Source organism: Diadema setosum, chromosome 12 (genome assembly GCF_964275005.1).
Source record: "Diadema setosum chromosome 12, eeDiaSeto1, whole genome shotgun sequence".
Lineage (NCBI taxonomy): Eukaryota > Metazoa > Echinodermata > Echinoidea > Diadematoida > Diadematidae > Diadema > Diadema setosum.
In genome coordinates this window covers 2,809,834-2,831,882 of record NC_092696.1, presented here as the reverse complement: position 1 = coordinate 2,831,882, position 22,049 = coordinate 2,809,834, and the positions used below count along the sequence as shown (strand labels likewise).

General features: G+C 39.6%; 1 protein-coding gene across 1 annotated transcript; it reads left to right on the top strand.

Moving 5' to 3' along the window:
- Positions 1-9,968: 9,968 nt before the first annotated feature.
- Positions 9,969-20,981, top strand: LOC140236287 (uncharacterized). The gene is made up of 9 exons (XM_072316242.1): positions 9,969-10,512; positions 11,020-11,146; positions 12,098-12,262; positions 12,797-12,919; positions 15,344-15,558; positions 16,287-16,848; positions 18,438-18,588; positions 19,189-19,277; positions 20,948-20,981. The coding sequence occupies exons 1-9, from the start codon at positions 9,969-9,971 to the stop codon at positions 20,979-20,981; spliced, it is 2,010 nt and encodes a 669-aa protein (XP_072172343.1).
- Positions 20,982-22,049: the final 1,068 nt, after the last annotated feature.

Genomic DNA, 22,049 nt, shown 5'->3' with positions numbered 1-22,049 from the left:
GCTAAACTGTTAACATTATCAAACACTTCAAAGTTTCCCTGAGCTTGGGATAAAATTGAAAAAAAATTTAACGAATCTGCCATCTTGATGAGTTTTCTGGTGGTTTGAGTGGAATGTTTGGCACAGCCATTCATTTCAAATGCTATATTTAGCTCTAAATCTTTCTCCAGAGGTTTTCAGCTTTATCTTTGAATTACTTGTGTGTGCATATATTAATGATTTTACCAAATTGTTTTTCAATGGCATTATGTCTTTGAAGCACCAATAAAGCATTTCCAGACACAATAGTTTAACATTAACAAAGTAAAAATCATCAGGTGTTGCGGAAAACTGTCAGTTTGGTTATGCTGGAGTAATGAGTTCACTAACTATAGGCCCAACATAAAATGCTATGAGAGGAAGAGGAAGGCAAGAGCCTTCAAGTGAAAGTGCTAAACTAAAGATTTGTATATGCTACGCTTGATGTTCCCCAGGTATGATGCTCACATGAGCCGCGCCTTGAGCAGCAGCAATGACAGACCTCAGGAGGAGACCATTGAGGAGCTCCAGTCTCCCTCCAGGCAGGTTGAGGTCTCCCTCCAAGAAGGCCACACCCACACCAACCTCCCAAGCACCGAGGATGACGCTACATTGCCATCTGACACTAAACCTGATGGATCTACGAGAGAGCCAACCCAAGATCTTTCCTCAACTTTCAGTGCTTCATCTGACACTCCCTCAAATACAACGAGGAGTTCCTCTTCAGGAGAAACCTTGTCTCCCAGGACTGATGAGAGTTCCCTGCAAGGGAAGGGGATCAATGCCACTGAACCTGGTCCTGGAACTGCAGGAGATTCCTACAAAGACCTCTCATCAAGCCATGAAGGAGGTGAGACCACTGAGGACCAGCTCCCAGGAAGTAACAGCCCCAAGGAAACTCAGTTGGCAACACTCCTACAGACTCTTTCATCAGAGGAGGTGTCTCGGATGGAAGAAAGTAAGGTTGTGCGGGATCGTGAAAGCGATGGCACCATAAATTCAGAAAACAAGTACTCATCTGCCGCCGAATCAACTCAACATGATGCAACTCCAGAACTAAACCTTGAATTGAGCTCAGGACCTAACATTGATAATCATAGCAGGGAATCGTCGAGTGAAAGCATCTTAAGAGCAGATGTGAAGATTGCGAGAATGCCTAGCGTTGATGATGCAAGCCAGGAAACAGTCAGTGATAGCCATAGGAGGTCTCTTCAAGGTGGAGATATGGCATCTGATAATTGGACTGATGGAAAACATGTTCGTCCAGAAACTATCATTTCCAAGATGGCGTCCAGGTCGCAGGATGAATGTGATGGTGCTGTTTCTGAACTCAAGAGTGATTCAGAACCCACGTGGGAGACGAACAGAGGTAGAGATGAAGAGACTCCAAGTGATGTAGGAATTGTTGACATTAGTGAAATGAATTCAGGCAGTGCAATAAGAACAGAGCAGCAGGGGCAACCAGAGAAAATACTTACACCAATCAGTAAAAGTGGGACTGAAGTAATGCATTGGAAGGAGACAGTGGAGAATGATGAGTGTGAGTCTCATGAATGCATCCAAGCTTCTATGGACAATGCAGAATTGAGCAAACTTCCAGAAGAACATAGAAAGGCAGAGGAGAGAATAAACAATGAATATCATTCACATGATGAGAATACTCGGGTATGTGACACAGGTGATGAGGATACATTGTCCACCAAAATAGAAGAGACAGGTCAAAGTACTTTAACCTCCAAAATTTGTGCGAGAAATGAGTTCAGAGAACAAGACGTGAAAAGCACGGTTGATGTCTCAGGCTTTGGTATTGACACGTCTGGATTCGGCTGTGATGTTTTAGAGATTGAGCCGTCCCAGGAGAGAGACTCATTTCAAAGTGAATTCAAACATACAGAGAGTACGATACGGAGAGATGCAAATAGCTTTCTTAGTAATCCTGCCAACTCCAAAATCAGCCGTTTCGGATTTGGAGAGATTGATACAATCACAGATGATAAAGGAGCAAGATCTGAAGAACTGCCCAGAGATGTAGAATTTAACAGTTTGCAGAGAAAGTTTGATAACTCGTCGATGACAAAATCCACTATTCAAGAAGCAAGTCCAGAACTACATTCAGAGAAAAGTGAAGAGCCCCAAGGAAGTGAGTCTATCACTAACGTTCAAAATGATGACAACTCTGCGAAGACATCTCAACATCTCTTGATGGTAGTGAATGATGCAGTTTCAAAGGAGCCGGAAGAAACTGTTTATCATCCGAGTGTGTCTATCAAAGAGACAATACCAGATGTGGAGGCAGAAGTTCTTGTTGGTAGAGCAGGAGGAAGAGGAGAAGCAGGAGGAGGAGGGGAGAAAAGGAGTTCAGACTTAGGAGTGGTTGATGATTGGAGTGAAAGAGCCATTGTCCCTAACAAGCTAACTCTACATCCATCCAGTGTTGCAGATGTATCTGTTGAACTGACTAGATTGAATTCTCTACCAGATAAAACTCAGATGAGAGATAAAGGGATGGATGGATACCAGGATGTGGATCCACTTGATGGTGGTGTAGAAGGACCGGTATCAGGCGAGGAGGAGAAAGTGATGTTATCTGGAGATGGTGCACAATACACTGCTGCAGCTAATGATTTCATTCTTCAAGCCAAGAGTGATAATAATGCTAATGACGTAGTCAGTGCTCCAAGCCTTGGAACCAAAGATGCCATAGGGCGTGTCTTGGAGAATGTTGCCATGGCGAATGACCAGACAGTGGTGGAGGAGGCAGAGGAGAGTGAGTTACCAGAAGGCATCCAAGACTCCTCATCAACGGATCCTGAGAGGGAGTTGATTGACTCAGTGGTCCAGGGAGAGTACTCATCGGGGGAGGGAGAACTCAGCCCTGTGTGGCCGGAGGAAGACACCTTGCAACTGTGGACAGCCGCTGCCAAGGTACCAGACATAACAGAGACAACGACAAGACGCAAGAAGACCAAGAGCAGAATAGTTGACATCAGTAAGTAATTGCTTCTTCCGTTCGCGATGATTGTGCTTTCATTTTGTTTGTGAAAATTATGATACCCTTAGATGGTCTCGCAGTAAACAATGATGGATAAGTACATTTTATTGTAATCACAGAATATATTTTTCTATTAAACTTCAAAATCAAGATAGATGCATAATGTCATCATTACAATTCAGAGATATAATTTTCGTCACAAATGAATTAACCTCAAGTCTTCATATTTCTGGGCAGCCACAATAGTCAAAATAATTTGAAAAGTGCAATGAACTCAACATGCCAATGTATCCAAAGCTGTAAAATGCTCAGTTTCAGAGCAGGCAGAATATACTGACACTTATTTGACCCTTTGTGTGCAGTGAGTGATGATTGGTACAGAAAACCCCATAGTGTTGAACACTGTGTCCAAAGTTCATGGCACAGAAAGGGTTAATCTGCAGATCTCTGACTAGCATTGATGGACGTGAAGCACAGTATCTATCATAATCTTCAGGAATGTGTATCAGTTTATGAAACATAAATTATTAGTGGAAAAATGAGCAAAGAAAATGGGACTCCATCGGCATTCCAACCCAATGGAACCCCATTTTCCTTGCTCATTTTTCCACCAATAATTGATATTCAGTTCTCATCAATTTTCTTCTGTGTTGCATTAGTTTATGAAACAGTTAAGCCATAAGAGCTAGAGATAACCAAAAGTTGCTGCACAGGATTGAATTTGACTGTATCCCAGTTTCTAGTTATCCAAAATGTTATGAATTACTGATATGAATAATCTTCCTCCTTGTTTTGGGATACTATTAAGAATGTATTTGCATTTCCTGTAAAAAAAAAGGAGGACTGAAATAGCATCGTATTATGGTCAGAATTGATATATCTAATGTGGAGGTTGTTATGTTTGAATGCACGCTTTTATTTGATATTCCACCACAGCGGCGACAGTTTCCGTGGCAAAGATATCCTCTCTGACATCTCCATCATCACTGCACCGGCCTTCCAGTCTACCCAATCTCTCTCCCAGCCCCGCCCTGCACCAACCTGCACCACTCCCCAGTCCAACCCCGACCCCACCTACCATCCCCCCATCCCCTTCCCCCTCCCCCGTCCCCTCCCCTTCCCTCTCTCCAAGGAAGGAGCTGAGTAGACCTTCATCCTACACCCTTCCTGAGCCCACCTCCTCACCTCAGCTGATGGTAGCTGCTTCCACTGGTCTGCCACACCCAGGGGTGTTGCTAGGATCCACAGCTCAGATTGGATCTCAGATAAACCTCAAGGCAGTTAAAAACAGGTACTAATTAAATGTTTTCATCTAACTGAGTCTATCGACAAGGCCTTGTGTCTGTGATTATTTTCCATGCCATGTAACAACTTAGACAAGATTAGCAGTCAATGGGGTGATATGACGAGACCCTGGTTGAGGTTTAGGGTTAGTTTAGGGTTGAGGCGACAGCGAGTCTCGATCACGCACTGCACGCATGGTCCTGCGATTAGTCTCATTTCAGCCATGCCAAATTGTCATATACATGGCTCAGCCACAATGCCTTGTGAAGAGGCTACATGTTACCTTAAATTTGGACATGTTATGATAAGACAATCAATGCTCCTATGTGTGTTGGTATGTCAAACACATGAAAACTCGAAGATGTACTACTTATGCCAGCAGGGTCCTTGTGATTTGAACGAAGTATGGGGATGGTTGATGTGTTAAGCATGTTCTATTTTTGCTCAGTTACATACATTAACATAATGTCATAAGTATTTCATGTGCCTCGTGACAACAAATTGTTGAGTTCAGTGTGATTTGTAGTCATGCATTCCTAGTAAAAAGATACCACAATGTCCACATTAAGCTAGATGCAGTGCACTCCCATTATAATGAACATAGATGTAACGAAATTCCACTTACAGCAAAGTAAGTTCAGGCCACAACATTAACTGCTCTATGTATTTTTATTGTTTATTTGTTCAGCCATAACACAATTTCATTATAATGAAGGAAAACTGCCGGTCCCAAGGATTTTGTTTTAGGACAAGTTCACCTTCATAAACATAAGGATTGAGAGAATGTAGCAATATTAGTAGAACACATCAGTGAAAGCTTGAGGGAAACTGGACGATCAATGCAAAAGTTATGAATTTTTTAAATTTTTGTGTTGGAACTGCTGGATGAGACTACTACGGCTTGTGATGTCATATGAGTACAACAGTATAAAGAAAATTTAAAGAAAATTCAACATATTTTCACTTTTTATGCCTCCGCCACGAAGTGGTGCCGGAGGCATTATGTTTTCGGGTTGTCCGTCCGTCCGTCCGTCCGTCCGTCCGTCCGCTTTCGTTTACGCGATAACTTGAGTAATATGTATTGGAATTTTACCAAACTTGGTCCAAGTATGAAGTATGATGGGGCAATTATTTGATTAGATTTTGGGTGAAATCGGCTGAAGGTCAAAGGTCAAGGTCAAATCATGAAATTGTATCCGTTTACGCGATAACTCAAGACTGGATGGAGCAAATTTCACCAAACTTTGTAGGAGGACGATGTATGATGGGACAATTACTTGATTAGTTTTTCAGTGAAATCAGACAGAGGTCAAAGGTCAAAGATTAAGGTCAAATCCTAAAATTTATCTGTTTACGTGATAACTCAAAACTGGATGAAGCAGCTTTCACCAAACTTGGTCCAAGGATGATGTATAATGGGGCAATTAGTTGAGTAGATTTTAGTGACATTGGCAAGAGGTCAAAGGTCAAAAGGTCAAGGTCAAATGCTACAAATGTTGCAATTTCCACCATATCTATGCAATGCCCGAAGGTATTTTCTTGAAACTTGGTGTGAACATGTACTACTGCGTAAAGATTCTCCAGAGAGAGTTTCATGTCATAAGGTCAAAGGTCAAAAGGTCAAAGGTTAGGTGAAAATGTTGCAATATCACTTTTCTCGCAAATGGTTCAATGTATCTTCGTGGAACTTGGTACACACGCATGTACTGACTGGCAGGGATTATCTCGGGAATTTAGGGGTCATGGGTCAATAGTCAGGGGTCAAAGGTCAAGGTCAATTCCTCAAAATTTTACTATTTCCCTCATATACTAGTATATGCAATGCTTGCATTATTAGTTTCAAAACTTAATACATGCATTACCTAATGGAGATTCTCTGGGAAATTTCCAGCCAGAATGTCAAAGGTCAAAGGTTAAGGGTCAAAGGCCAGGTTTCAATGCCCCCCCCCCCAAAAAAAAAAAATAAATTATATATATATATATATATATATATATATATACATATTAAAAAACTATTTTGTACCGTCATTACACTCTTTCTTCTTACCTTGGAAATTAATCAATGCATAAACTTATAAAAAGGTCTGTCAGAATTCAAATAAAAATTCTCAATTCCCCAAATATGTGTACCTGCACTCTTAGAAAATTATAGCAAACCCAGTTCAAGACATTTCTGACAAACCTGTCATTTCAATATTTTGCCAGTTATGTGAAACTGTCATGGATCACACATTGTGAAGACATTGTACTATACGCCTATTGGGAGAATCATGCATTATGGCGGAGGCATCAGTCGCCGTAGCGACATTTCTAGTTTCGCATAATAAAAGAGCACTTGACTTGCCTCTTTCTAAAGGCAATGGGAATAATATTACCCATAACATATGTCAGTAACGAGTCAAGGAAATGTGTACTTTCTTCAAAAGATGAAATTTAGTGGAATTCTCTTTATATTTTCCTTACACTGCAGTAGTCTTCTCATCCAGCGGTGACTGCACAAAAACTTCAAAAATTCATAACTTTTGAACGGATTGTCCGATTTTCCTCAAACTTTCAATGATGTGTTCTACTAATATTGCTAAATTCTCTCAATCCTTATGTTAATAAAGGTGAACTTGTCCTATAATTAACCCTAACTGCACTGGGGGGGGGGGGGGGGCTGGGAGGCCCCCTCCCCCTCCATACTTTTGGCGATTGCATCGCAACCGCTGAGAATTTCGGATTCTCGCTTCATGCTTTTTCCCCTGAAGTCTTGCGCACATTTTGATACCACATTTGTCCATATCGGACCTACCTAGGGGGTGTTATGGGCCAATTAGTATGCGCATGTCATTAACCCGTTGAGGACGAGTCCTGAGTATACTCGGGCAGGTGTCTATGGGAAATGCGTGTTGTAGCAAAATCAAACCGTCCTCAACGGGTTAAAACGTCTAATCGCTGCATATATATTTGTGTACAGTTACATACAGTCAATAGACCATGGCTTGCATTACTTTATAAATTTTGCTCAGGAATTGGTTTTCCATTTGGTTCATGCTTCTATATTGTTCTGAAATAAATTGGGCAAAGTTTAGAAACAATGATATACATAAGGAATATAAAACAATAGAAAACATAAGAAATAAAAACAATACAAAACATTAAAAAAAAGTTGTTTCTTTCTCGTTTTTTTTTTCTCTCTCTGAGGGGAAATTGATTTTTTTTTCCACATAGATGATTCAAATAACTCTTATCCTTCCACATGATTTACTGGGAACTCTTAGAAAACAAGAAAATACATAACAAATGTAAACAGTAAAAACAAAAGAAATAAAAACATTGGAAAAACAAAAGAATAACAGTGATATTTTCACTTTTTGAGACAAGAAACATGATTCTGTAAAGTTAATTTCAAAAACGTTTTATGAGTATGGCAAATAACTTGTTTGATTTTTCTCACATTTCTATACTAATTTTTATTTAAAAATCATAAATTTACACAAATTTGCATAAATTATACTTCAAGTTTACAATATCAGAGACATTAGAATACAGTTAAAAAGTATGGTAGTGCCCATGGGTCCTGTAAAAGAATAACTTTACTTCCAGTTTCATTTTAGTACATCATACATTTCAAAAGTACATATACATATGCAAAAATTCATAAGTAGTAAATGTGCATATTAAATAGTTTATGCAAATCTGCTGTACTTATAAAAATAGATAATTGATTATTTCACATTTGGGAAACATTATTCTTCATTATTTCACAGTTTTCATGTAATTTGTACTCGTTTAGGCTGAAATTATGAAAATATCCCCCAAATGCATAAAACACGCATTATGAATAATTTATTAGCTAATTATGCAAACAATTTGCATAATTGATTAAAGTAAATTATGCTTGTATCAGCATGCAAATTTTCAAGTTCATCGGACATTGCGTTTCCGAGATCAATGGGGGGGGGGGGCCTCCCAGCCCCCCCCCCCCCCCCCCCCCCAGTATTTTTATGGAGCCAAATAGCCCAGTACAGTAAGGGTTAATGGGAGTTCACTGTAGCACAAGAAAAATGTGAAGAAAACTTGAAAAATTTTTCTTTTTACATCTCATTTTGCAGCCTTACCTCGACTCTGAGTAAAACTAAGACCTTCCTACAGTCCATGGGTGACAGCAACCCTCTCTCCCCCAGGGAGGGGGAGATTTTAGCCAGCCCCACCCCCACCATGCACAGCTCTCTACCTCCGAGCCCCAGTAGGGGCAGCCCACTGCACCGCGGCAGCCAGCCTCCTCCCAGAGCTGAGGCAGCCGGGACCACTCCACTGGTGGTACAAGGGGGAATCCCCCGATCCCAGTCCACCGGGCCACGCCCCAAATCTTGGCAATCTGGGGATGGGGGAAGTCCCCCAAGTATAGTGTTCAGTCCTGGGAAGTCTCTTGATGAAGTAACGTTTGTGTCCACTGAGCAGAAGGAGGAGGACAGAGCATCATTCCAAATTACAAAGGATTTGATTTCAGCCACAAACACTGCAATGTAAGTGGACATAGCGAAGTTATGCATTTATGTTGCTATGGAAACACAAAGTATAGGGAAATGGAGAATGTTGAATGTTGCTAAAGAAACAATAAGAACAATACACTTATAAATCTTTCACAGTGAACATCAGTAAATCTGTTTTTTCAATCACTTCTGCTGTAAAGAGAGCTTGTATTTATGTTGCCATGGAAATACGGAGTATAGAGAAATGGAGAATGTCAGTTGTTGCAAATAAAATGAAACACTTAATATAAATTGTTTCACATTGAACATAAGTAAACCTCTTCTTTCAACAATTATATAGGACTGTCTATAAAATGATTGTAGATGCAATCATACCCATTTCTGATGTAAAAGGAGTTTAGTATACAGCAGACTTTTTCTCAAACTTTCCTGAAGCATGGAAAAGAGATATCAAGGAACTTGATTCTGTACCACTTTCTAGACTGCCCCAGTCTATGATGATGTTCTGATTACCCAGTTACTAATATCAGTTACTATACCTACATTAAGAAAATGACTGATGAACTCCCAAAGTAATGAACACAAACCAAACCAAAAACTACAACTCAACTGACTAACAGCTTACTAAAAGTTTGTTCATCTTGTCACCATAAAGAGAAATGCACTATTTATCCTTTCCAGAGTACCATTTTCAGATGCCCCTGACTTTGTATAGAGACAGATCACTAGATATAAATGCAGACCTAACCATTTTTAATTTGGAAGAAAGAATGTGAATTTTGACCCTTCCCAGCCCTTTTTTCCATTTTCTTGATAATTTTACTGCACACTCCTATGGTAACTGCTCTTTCTTTCCTAGTTTTTAGTCAAATTATCCCTGTTTTTCAATCAGATTGGTTTTGAGGTGAGCTAATGGTAATAGCAGACTTTTTACTACCTTGCCACCGTGTATTGGGCAATGTTATGTTTATGCCCTATGTCTCTCTGTCTGCTATGGAGTGTGTGACTGCTCAATATCCTTTATTACAGTATCAGTAGTCACGTGGATGTTTTGTGTAATGTTTGTCACCCATAGCTCCTCCTTGGAAGACCCACAAACCCAGTACAAGCTTGACGCCATGGAAACCATCCTCATCCCGTGGGTTTCCTGCTTGGAGAGAACACAATGTGATATCAGGAGAAAATCCACTTCTGGGATGAGGGATTTCCCCTTACCCCAGGCGGTCAGGAAAGATGTGAAGCGCCTGGCAATGCTATGTTTCAGTCTGGACATCTATGCAAATGAGGATGGGGAGGAGAAGGGTGGGGCTGAGGAAGACCAGGAGGACAAAGGTACAGATGAAGATGATGCCATAGATCAGACACAACAATCAGGAGAACCAGGAGAGCAGAAACCAAGTGATCAGGAAGCTGAAGAAAACACTCTCCCTGAAGAGAATGGCAGCCATCATCACCACGACAACAACATCATTTATGATGATGAGGATAATCATCATGGCAGTGAGACAGGCACTGATGGTGCTGAAGACAACAAGAAGAGCTATTCAAATAACATCACTGATCATTCTAAAGAATTTTCTACAAAGAGTGCATCAGATGTGATCACTTCCGATCAACAGAGGGCAGCATTCATCGAGAGACATTTTGAGTTTCTAGACAGCTCCAAACTGTTAGAGATGCTGAGAGAGAAACCAGGCAGACACTTGAAGGCAGTCAGTGCACTGCTGGACAGAGAAGCAGGTGAGATAATAGCCGTGACACTAGATGGCACTTTTCAGTCATATTATACTGTAAATCAGACATTTTAGCGTGCCAATTTCTCAAGGAGTCAGGATTAGCAGAAGTAAAACTGCGTGTGAAAGGTTTTGTCCACACTATGCATGAAAAGTTTGTTTGTTTTACAGTATGCACATAACAACCTTTCCAAGATTTACTGGTGACCCACTGCAAGTTCTCCACAAAGTGGCAGCCCCCCCCCCCCCCCCCGATATGCTTAACCGTTTGTGTGCCTGAAGTGCTGATATACACAGAAAACCCTGTATTGTAGTAGATATGTGTAGAAGTTGAGTGCCTGCATAAATTGTAGGTTAACTGTTCATATCATGATGAAAGAGCCAATATGTCTGGTAACCTGATGAAGCTGATAACTTAGTTAACATGTTTGTCACACAGTGATCAAGAATGTGTTTTTTTAGGCATGTGGCAGTGCGTAACCAGTTCTATTTTACCTCTTCACTGCACAAATAGATGCAGATAAAGGAAGCAGCATCTCGAAGGCCCTTGATGTGGGTGATGCTCAAATGACATTTGACCTCTTGCTCAGAGCCAACCTCAGCTCCAGGAATCCAGCTCTGTCAATGAGCCATGTGAAAAGGTTTGTAGTATCCTGCAGGAGTTGATTGTTAGCTGTTTCTGTTGACAGCAGTAAACTCTGAAGATATTTAGATATACTAGAGAAATACCTTGTGTGAAATAGTCACATGGTCCAGTTTTACAATAACTTTATTCACCCTGCACTGGGCAAGGTTTATTCACCCTGCACTGGGCCAGCTTTGTGGTCAGTGGACATTCCTAAGGACCAAATCTTATAAAAGATACCTTTCACTATTGAGGTGGTAGGTTACCCAATATGGTGATGGAGAACAAAGAGTGCTCATTGCATATGGATGACTCAATGAATAATAATTCAATGGATAACATAGATTTGCATGCATGAACATTAATATATAATGTATGAATATCCAAATCCTTATGGCTTAGTCATAAGAAGTCTCAGGTATCAAAGGAATTCTCGAATAATGTAGTCTGTCTCACCTTTGTCAAGCAAAACAATCAGAGGACTTTGATGTATGTAGATCAGAAATGTAATAAACATTAAAACTGTATTAACAGAGAAGCCAATTTTAATTTTTTTCAAGTATTTGTATTGATTTTGCCAAAAATCCTGCAAGTTTCATTTAAAATAATATATTACTATACAAGAAAATAAAAAATGCTATGGGTTATTTTTTTTTCATGAGAAAAATATGCCTTTTCAGTCCTCAAAATACTGCAATGCTGTAAGACAAGGTTGCCATCCTCGTAGTATTAAAAGGTATTTTAAGATTGATATTCGGATATGTTATAGAATCCTTAAATGATGTAGTTTGTATCATATCAGGAAGGACACAGGTGTAAATTACATGCTATAGGGTATTGAGAACTAGAATGCAAGTAAGTTATGTGTCTTTTATCATCTTCAGAACAAAAAATGTTGTTGTTGAGATCTTCAAATGTTCAAATTACATTGATTTTGATGTGTGTTTCTGTTGATTTATTTCTGAAGCTTGTGTGCGTTAGATCCTGGACTAGCCTTGGACCTAATGGTAGCAGACTATCCCTCCATATCACCCTGGCATGTGGACCACATCCTCTGGGTCCAGTCAGGCCAGCAAGCCCTGGTCCTGGATTACATCCAGTCCTTCTTGACTACGTTCCCTCGCAGTGAATGGTAAGACTCATATCAGCTGAATTTTCCTCATTTTCCCTGAGTTCCCTGTTGATTACTTCTCTTATTAAACCCATAGTAACATACATGTACTCAGAGTTGACATTAAAATATTTATTTAACCTAATAAAGAAGATAAATACCTCAGATGGTGTTGTTATTTTATTATTCTGATTTTAGGGTACATTTATTCTTTGTTTTGTTATGTTATGTTATGTTCTGTGTTGATATTTGTATCACCTCTATGTTTGAATTGATTTTGTTTTGTTCTGTATCTTTGATTTGTTCTGTGTATGTCAAATGCTTTGTTCATGGCCTCTCTTAAAAACATCCTCTTGGCTGTTTGAGGGCTTTTAACCCCGTGATTAAATAGAATAAACAAACAAACAAACAAACTTCTTGCAGATGAAACACTGACTGAAAAGTTAGTGGTCACATGCAGTGATCAGAGAAAGGTTAAAAAGCACATTAGTTTTACCTTCTCTACTGTTAGCTTTCAAATGTTTTCATTTATATACTTCTCTCTCTTATCTCCAGGAATGGATTCATGAAGCAGGTGCACAGTGTGGGAGACCTTCTCCTTGCCATCATGGAGGCAGCTTTGACCTTCGACCCTCCATGCCATGAGGATCTCTTCTGTGCTTGTGGCAAATTACCAAGGTAAGATACAAATTCCCACAACAGCAACACATGCATTATCATTCTGTTTGTTTTTCATTTGTGTCTTGTTTTGCTCAAAGATGTGCTTTTAGATTGAGGTCATGGATCATCTCACAGTAACTAAAAAGAAATTAACCCTAATCCAACCAGGTTTTTTGAGGGACTTGAAACTTCACATCGCGATCGTGGATTGCGCGATCCTCGCGAACATTTACACTATTTAGAGGCCAATGTAATCTACAAGACTGTATAGTTAGATTTTTCAAATTTTAATTTATGTATTTTATATTAATTTATGCTGATTTATGCACAAATATAAATATATATATATTTTGCCTATAAATCAAAAAACAAAGCTCCAAGACTTCTAATTTTTGGTGAACATATTCTTTTCAATATCCTCAACAATGATATTGAAGCAAAAATTCTGCTTCATAATTATATCTTATGTATTCTATTGTTTATTGAATTTCTTATGTATTTCCTTGTTTTTTTCTTTTTGTTTGTGTTTTTTTATTCATCAAAATTTGTCGCAGAATCTTTTTAAATCATCAGCCATTACAGGCGCGGTGGAGCACCCCAATTTGCATCTCATTATCGCCCCGTTCTATTTGAATTTCCAACGGGCATCCACGGCTGCCCGAAACTGTGTGCGTGAAAAAGTCAAATCTTTACCTTCTCCTTGTGCCGCTATGCGTGCCGCTAGTAAACTCAAACTTCCAACACTATCTAAGTTTTTAAAAACCTTCCTTTTGATAAAAAAATTATGAAATTTGCTGCACTAGAACTTGAGATATTAAAGCGTTTTGAAAATCACCTCTCGCAAAACATGCTCTCTGTTTTTTTACGACTGGACTATGGCCGGGCTCCAATGTGTGCAAAATTGTCAACATAAGTTCATCAGGCCTCAATCCATATATGGTGAAAGTTTTCGCTTGGTTCCACCTGTACTTTTTGAGAAATCAACTTGTTTCTACAGGGTTTGGAATAGAAAATTGTAGTCAGCGAAACAATTGAAAATGACGTCATTTCTTTTCCCGTAATATTGGGCATACGTGGTACGTGAGATTCAGGATTTCGTGCTCATTGTTGGTTTGCATGTGACGCAGTCAATTTGCGGAGTGTCGGCGGTGACTGCTGAGCTGCTGCCGCGCACGCTGCATGCAGCAATGCGTTGTGTGTGCTGTGACATGCAACGCTACAGCAGGGAGGTGAGACTCACCGCCCTGGCTACAGTGACGCGATTATATATACATGGGACCGACCTGTACGCTTTGCGTTCGTGTCATTTTTGACATCACCTTCTGTTTTTTTTCCGACACAACCATGGCCGGGAATATTACGGTATGAAATTTAAAATGCAAGCAGATAAATAAATTTCGGTGTACCTTGTTGGAATGGCGCTTTGGTTCCGTAATCCCACGTCGTGAATTTTAGGATGATTTTCGAGGCATATTTTTGGTAATTTTGCTCGCCAGGTTTTCGCAAAAATTTCACATTTTATCATTGTCAAATCCTTTAATATGTTATATGTGCATATTCGGACATGTTTTCAAATTCAAACTAACTCTATTTTAATCCGAAAATAGGTTTCCTTAAATTGTTATTAGCTTCAGAAGTTGTTTACTTTTTCTCAACTACGCGAGTACATGTTGTTTACTTTATGCAAATGAGGCTCGGCTGCCGATGGATTTCTGCGAGATAATTGGGGTGCTCCACCGCGCCTGATTAAAAGTAAAAATATTTATTTTTATATGAATCAATTGCAAAAACACAATTTACATTGGATTTGCAAACAAAATCATTTTGTTGAGCAATTTTTGGGTGGACAAATGTTTTTTCAATAGGGCGTGGCTTCAAAACGGTATGCCCGGGAGCGACAAATTTGGTCTCAAAAGTTGCGCGATACTTGAAAGAAAAAAGTCATAAAATGTCGCGGCGAGAGCATTGCACGTTGCAGAATAATCACGCGAAATGTCGAGGGGGGGGGGCTAAAATGCCCCCCCCCCCCCCCCCCCCCCCCGTGGGAATAGGGATAAAGAACTGAAGAATGAGTTGATTGGAACGAATTATGAATTTTCCTGTAGTGAAAGCAAATCAATCATTAGATAATCGATAGAAGTGGCTTGTGATCTTTACAAATCAACTGTTAGATATGCCAGGTAATTGTAATTCATGTGATGGTATGGTATTCAATGTAATAGGCCAAGGTGTCTCTTTAATCCTAAATCCAACCATGTCACCTTTCAGGAAAAAGTGCCTCGCAACGATTTTGGGGGAATGACCAAACCAGTCACATTAGTAACATTCCTTAAATCTTCTCCCTGAGACGTGATCATTTTAGAGACAAAAAGCAACAATATTTTTGTGCTTACCCAAGCAACGTAAATTTGAAACTGTCTTTTTACATTCTTTCACTAAAAGGCCTGGTAGTCACATGATAGATTGGCGTCATAACGAAATACTCGACCTCCTGCTGACCCACCCCACCATTCCCGACACTGTCCTGCCATTACTAGAGAGGGCAGGCTACTGGAAGGGCGTCCTGGCCGTGATGAAAAAGAGCGGATCCAAGATGGCGACTCTAAGGCTGTGTGTTCAGCTCGGGGATCTCAGCCTCATTCAGGACCAGGGAAGAGGTATGCATCAAGTTTGTGAGGTTTCAGTTTATAATAATTTGTGCATTAGCTTAGCAACATTGTATGAATCAACAGATGCAATGCTCTTTCGAAGTGGATTGCATCCAATTTAGTTCTTTCCTCATTATATGTTCATGCATAAACAAGATACAACTGTATCATTGTATTCTGAAGGGAAAAAGATCCCTTTTACCAATTTCACAGTAATGTTGTATTCAGATTGATTGGCAATGTGGTGGGCTTCCAGATTCTTTTGCCTTTCACCATTATACCCTGAATATTTCAAGAAGGTTAAAGCTTTGTAAAGTACAAAAAGGTGATTTCACTTAATAAAAAAAGATATCTGATATTTCTACAAAAAAGCAAGAAATGTTGACATTGTAACTACCACCAATCACAATTCACAAAATTGTTCATTTGCCTGAAATTTGAGGTGAATAGGGCTTTGCCCCTCTCTCAAATTAATTTTAAAAAAGGAATAGAGCTTAGACTCAATTCAAATGTATTGGACAAATTGTAACTTATCTTTGCTAGCATCAGTGTTTCAGAGAAAGTTTTTAGGTTATCAGGCCTGGTAGATTTACATTTTTTCCATCAAACTTGAAATTAACCATCCCATGAAATGTTCTGTTAAATCTCTAATGTTGCATATTTTTGAAGAAGCATTAACTGAATGATTGGGTAGTTCTTGTGGGTATTGATTGATGGAATATGTTGTCTTTTGTAAGGACTGCTGCCCTCTAGTGATGAAGAGTGGACAACTCTTCTCCAGTGGATGGCATCCAATCAGCCCAGCCTAAACCCAGACGGCTCTCCCAAGACAGTAAGGTGCCTGAACTGTGGGGCGAGTCTGGTCCCCATCTGTCCCTCCATCCACTCTGGAGGGACCCCCAGGGAGACCCAGCCCCAGGGTAGTCCCACGGAAGATGTGCCAGAGTTTTCACCATCCAGTCAACCGGAATGCGATTGGTCAGTTCAGGCTACGTCAGACCAATCCGACCAATCGGCGCAAGGGATAGATTTGATGCCCAACCATACGGATCCACAGCAAGGGGATTCTGGGAATATCTTGGAGGAGAATCCAGACCACAGTTTGCCAGATTTGACCAACGAGGGCTCCTACTGGCTACCAACGATCACATGGCAGAGAGTAGTCTTCCTATTGGTCAGACACATCGGAGCCAAAAAAGGCGTACAGCTGCTGAGTGACGTCAGACCTCCTGAAAGTGCGTTGACGCGGGAGTTTCACCAGATGTGCATTCTGTCCAGCTTGTGGGAAAAACAGCAGAAGTAAGTGGAAAGAATATGCATGCACAAAATTTTGCACTTACCACAGAACAAGAAATGGTTGCTCGAACGCATTCATTTTTTTGAGTACCTTTGTGTTTCGTTTTCAGCTTAAAATTCAGCGTGTGCATAATCTTACATTTTGCATTGAAATAGATATAGTCCAGTGCTCTTTCTGAGCATCATTATTTGAGTTTTAGTTTGCATACTAATTTAACCCTCTCTGTACCAGGGACTTTAGACAGTGTGTACAGTGCTATAAGGTGTTCTGTGCCATTCAGCACACAAAAAACACAAAGAGTTGGTAGATGTGATGTGTAGCATGTGAGAGTGATTAATTAGTATTGTCAAGTTATCTAAATAATTGTATTTGTTCTTTTGATATATCTTCTCCTGACAGTGTATAATGTATTGAGTTTATAATTGCAAAGCAAATTTCTATAGTTGCATATGTACTTGCCAGCTGTTCCCATTTAATAGGAACATTCCTATTTCCCAGGAAAGAAGTTTCTCCTAGGAAGGGAGAAACTTTATTCAACCTTGTTTTCCCTATTTTTTGTCAACATCTGCAAATAGTGATGTGTAAGAGATGGATTAGAATTTCTGTTTATGCATTATTTTCTCCGAGTCATTCCTATCTCCTGAATTCTAGAGTTGGCAAGTATGTGAACTGAATGCTGATTGCACAAATTATTGTTGTCAACAATAACACCAAGATTTAACATGTTACCATGGATTTAATATCTCATGTGAGATACACTCAAACCTCCCTAAAGGAACCACCTGTTTATAAAGGTCATTCTGTTCATCCCCCTTGGGTGACCAGTATAGAAGTTTTGATGGTATATCAATTGCTTATTTTTAGACATGTATGCCGAAAGTAAAGTTTGGTGGGGAAAATGCTGATTTTTTAAGAAGTAGAAAATACACCTTAAGCAGGAGACACACAGGTTGGGGTGGAGTGATATCAAAATCAAGTTGATGAGTGAGAGATTTGAGAAAATGGTCGTGAAGCGAGAGATGTTCCTCTGAAAGTGGGAGAGTCAGAGTCTCTACTGGTTTATAATATATCAGGGCATTGTTTCATGTAATTTGTCAGCCATGACAAGTTGTCCATTTCTGATAAATGCCATAGTAACAGTCAGTGACCAGTGGGGCATTTCAGGAAGCATTTCGTCAGACGAGTTTGTCAGGCAAATTTACTCTCAGCCAATCAGATGCAAGGGTTTCAGTAGCTTATACCAGTTTGTGAGAAAAAAAAAAGAAGGAAAAAAAAAAAAAACTAGCAAAACGCTTCATGAAATGCCCCCCAGAGCTTCTCAGCCAATCATAACCAAGGATTTTAGTGAAATTATCAGAGACTGGCAACTTTCATGAAATGATGCATTGAATTTTTCCGCTCAATGGCTTATAGCAGTTTGTCAGAAAAAAAAAAAAAACCTGGCAAAACACTTCAGAAATGCCCCCCAGAGCTTCCCAGCCAATCAAAACTGAGGATTTTACCAAAATTGTCAGAAACTGGCAACTTGTCAGGACTGATAACTTTCATGAAAGGATGCCCTGAATTTCTTTGTTCTGTCTCCATCCCACAGTCTCCTATGCCATGCCATGCTGGAAGGGACGGCCACCTACCTCTGGTCCAAAGGTCAACCGTTACTAGGACCCAGGCTACAGCACGCCGTCCTCTCTGAGCTCCAGTCTATCAGGGATGGCCAGAAAGGAAGCAGCAGTGTGACGGAAAGGGTTAGTCTCATGTTGGCTATAGAGGGCAGTATTTCATATTAGAGCTCCACTCCATTGTCTGTTTCACATGAGTAAAATGAGTGAAATTTGAGATAAACTTTGGACAGAAAGGAAGCAGCAGTGTGCCGGAAAAAGTTAGTCTCGTGTTGACTATAAAAGGCAGCATTTCATATTTGAGCTGCACTCCCTGTATAGCCTGTTTCACACGAGTAAAATGAGTGAAAGTTTCGATAAACTTGGACAAAAAAAGTGAGCTTGTCAGAAAAAGTCTCCATTTAGCAGTAATATTGCTCATTACTAACCTGAATTGTAACCCTACTCACAGTATCATGATGGTGATTGTAAACATCACAATATTGTTGATCCTTTATTTCACTGTCCTCAAAGCAGGACCCTCCATCATGTTGACACACTTCTGTTCAGTTTAGTACCTATAAAGTGATGCATATAGTAAAATACATGTACCATTGCTTTCCATATTTTGCCTAATATTATCAAATAAACATTCAGGTGATGTGATGCAACAAAACTTTGTCAATTCATTAAATAATTTCCAACATTCTAAGTTTGTCTGTTTCTTCCTCCCCCACCCACCTGTAGGTGCTGAGTTTGAAGAGACGGTTGTCAGGGAAACAGCTTTACATAGAAGACCCCAACACCCACTGGGGAACGAGTGCCAACCTCGCTGGGTAAGAAAGACACATTTAAGAGCAACCATTTTTATCCCATTCCTAATTGTGGTGCTATCACAAAAACTAATATAATTCAAGGCAATAACCTTTGCAATTTACAGCCATTTCTGATACATAAAAATTGTGATATGAAAGTTGTTAAAAATATAAAATACAACCTGTACATTGAAACCATGTTAAATTGTGCATGAATCTGTGAAATGTATTAAATTATTTGCACCTGTGACAGTTGTTCCCATTAAATATCTGCATACTAAGTCCATTCCTGAAGAAGTTATTGGTCCGACAGTGTTTTTTACTGGTCCTGGACCGTCAGACCGATGCCAGTGTGCAGCGTTGCCTTACCCTAATCCTCACATCAAACTAAAACTAAAACTGTATTACAACCCTAACTCTAAGTCCTTGGAGAAAATAAGACCGGAGCAACTGTCGGAGGAGCAAATGTCATGTCACCATCCCATTGCAATACTGTATGCGCAGTATCAAAAAGAATATTTCCCTTTTCCCATGTCAGGATGTGTGGAGTGTGCCGACAGCCTCTTTCTATGGTGAGCTCCATGCAGATGTGTAGCTGTTTGGTCTTTTCCTGTGGTAAGTCTCTTCAATCATCTCTCAACATTCTCACTCAAAGTCAAACCATTAAGTCCTGGGGTAATTTGGCTGCCAAATAATCATACTTTGCTCACTAAATTGGCAACACCAAATTTAACTGCACATCATATAATGCAGGGCTCGACACTAACGGTGGCTCGGTGGCCCAGGGCCACCAAACATGAAAGTCGGGCCACCAAATTTCACAAAACTGCAAATTTGGTAGCCCACCTCGGGCCACCAATTTTTTTTTAAAAGTATGTCAGTAAATTTGTAACTTTTTGTGCCGGAAATGTATAAATGCATGCAGTGAGTTAATTTTTTTTATTGGGTTTTTTTCGCGCCACCACATTTTTCTCTCGGGCCACCAAAAATTTGAAATTGATGATTTTAGTGGCCCCATTGGGCCACAAAAAAAAAGGTTAGTGTGGAGCCCTGTATAATGTATTTTGAGAAATATTTAATAGAGCTCATCAAATCTGCACAAGAAATAGATCGGCAATATGAGACAGAAACATTAACTGCAACCTTAAATGAGTTGCCAATTTAACCTTCAGTGCTAGATTTAGTGATTTAGATGCTTTTTTATAATTCTGCAACAGTACTGTGGTATATGACTGAAATAAGGCTCAAGAGGCGTACAAGCAAGAAGGAGCACTCTCTTCTGATTGGCTAGTCAGTATTTCCCCGTCCACTCAGCAAATATTGCTTTGACTTCCATGAATGCCAAAGTGTAATTCCTGTGACTTGCATGTTTGATATTCTAGCATTGCTATTGTCAAAATGCATATAAAACCAAAAAGCAGAAAGTTTGCCTTTATGTAGAATGTGATATATTGTTCCCATAGCAGATGAGGGCCATTTTCAGTAGATTTCTGCATGCATTGTATGACTTGTGTATGCATGTATTTGATTTGCGAATCTAAGTTTTCAAATGTTTGTCCAGTTTGCAATGAATACAACCCTCAGTTTGTTTGTGATTCAAGGAGTGCACAAAAATAAGCTCAAATCATTTTACCATGTGTAGGTGCTCTGTGTGATGGTCTATTAAAATGCTTTCCCCATTCACACTGTAGTCAGTTTGACCTCTTGGGGTACACCTACCAGTAGGCATTAGCCATGTGAAACTTTAACACCTTACATATCACATCAATAATCTATGGAGCAATTCTAGTACCTACCAGTATGCAAATGATTCACAGGTTTTAGTGGGTCAGTAAAGTATTGTGGACACAAAATACCTCTGAATTGTTTTAACCCACGAGGCGTAGATGAATGGGTTCGTGTGAGTAAGAGGTACTGCACATGGCACGATTATTCCAACTGAGTAACCAAAAAACAAACAAACAACTGGGAGTCAGCTGTTTTATGAAATGGGTCAAAAATTCCCCCCAAATATGGCTGAAATGTGTGCTGAATGGTGTGTATGGGATGCAGGGAAAAATCATGCATGTGGTAGTGACTGGATGTATTGTTAGAGAAAAATACTGAAAGAAAAATGTGCATGCAGTGAGTGAAAAATGATAACGTGCAATTGACCAATGAGATTGCAAGAATACACTTAACGCATTGCATGACATTGTTTGTTCAATGCACATTTATCTTTGCATGCTTCTGATGCCGCATATGCTTTGATTACTATGGCTTTATATTCCATTGGCTGAGAAGCAGGAGAGTGCAAACAAGTTCTAAGATTTTCACCATAAATGAAAATGAAACAATGAATCAATTTTCATGAGATATAATGTTTATTTCATAATAAGTGGGTAGATTTATAAGCAGTGTTCCAAATATCTGATAAAATTGTGCCCTTGTGGTTTTGATTTCTGGCATTGTACTAAAAATTATTACAAATTTGATGCCATAATGTAGAGGAGATTGAGCTCTACAATGTCATACCAATAATTCAATACTCGCCAAAATTTACAATAACAGCCTTCTGATTCTCATGGCCATCTGATTTATAGGAAGGTTTCTTTTAGAGTGTGGGGAAGAGGTTAGGGGAGGGGTTGATGATGGGGATTACAAAATGGAATGCTGCACATACTCTCAAAGAATTGAATACCAAAATGAGCCAGTTCTTATATGAAGCAGGCAAAAGCTAGAAGAACCAATTTTTTTTTTTCAAAAAGGGATGTTATAGAATCTTTGATGCAAATATATAGTTTACCCTTCAGA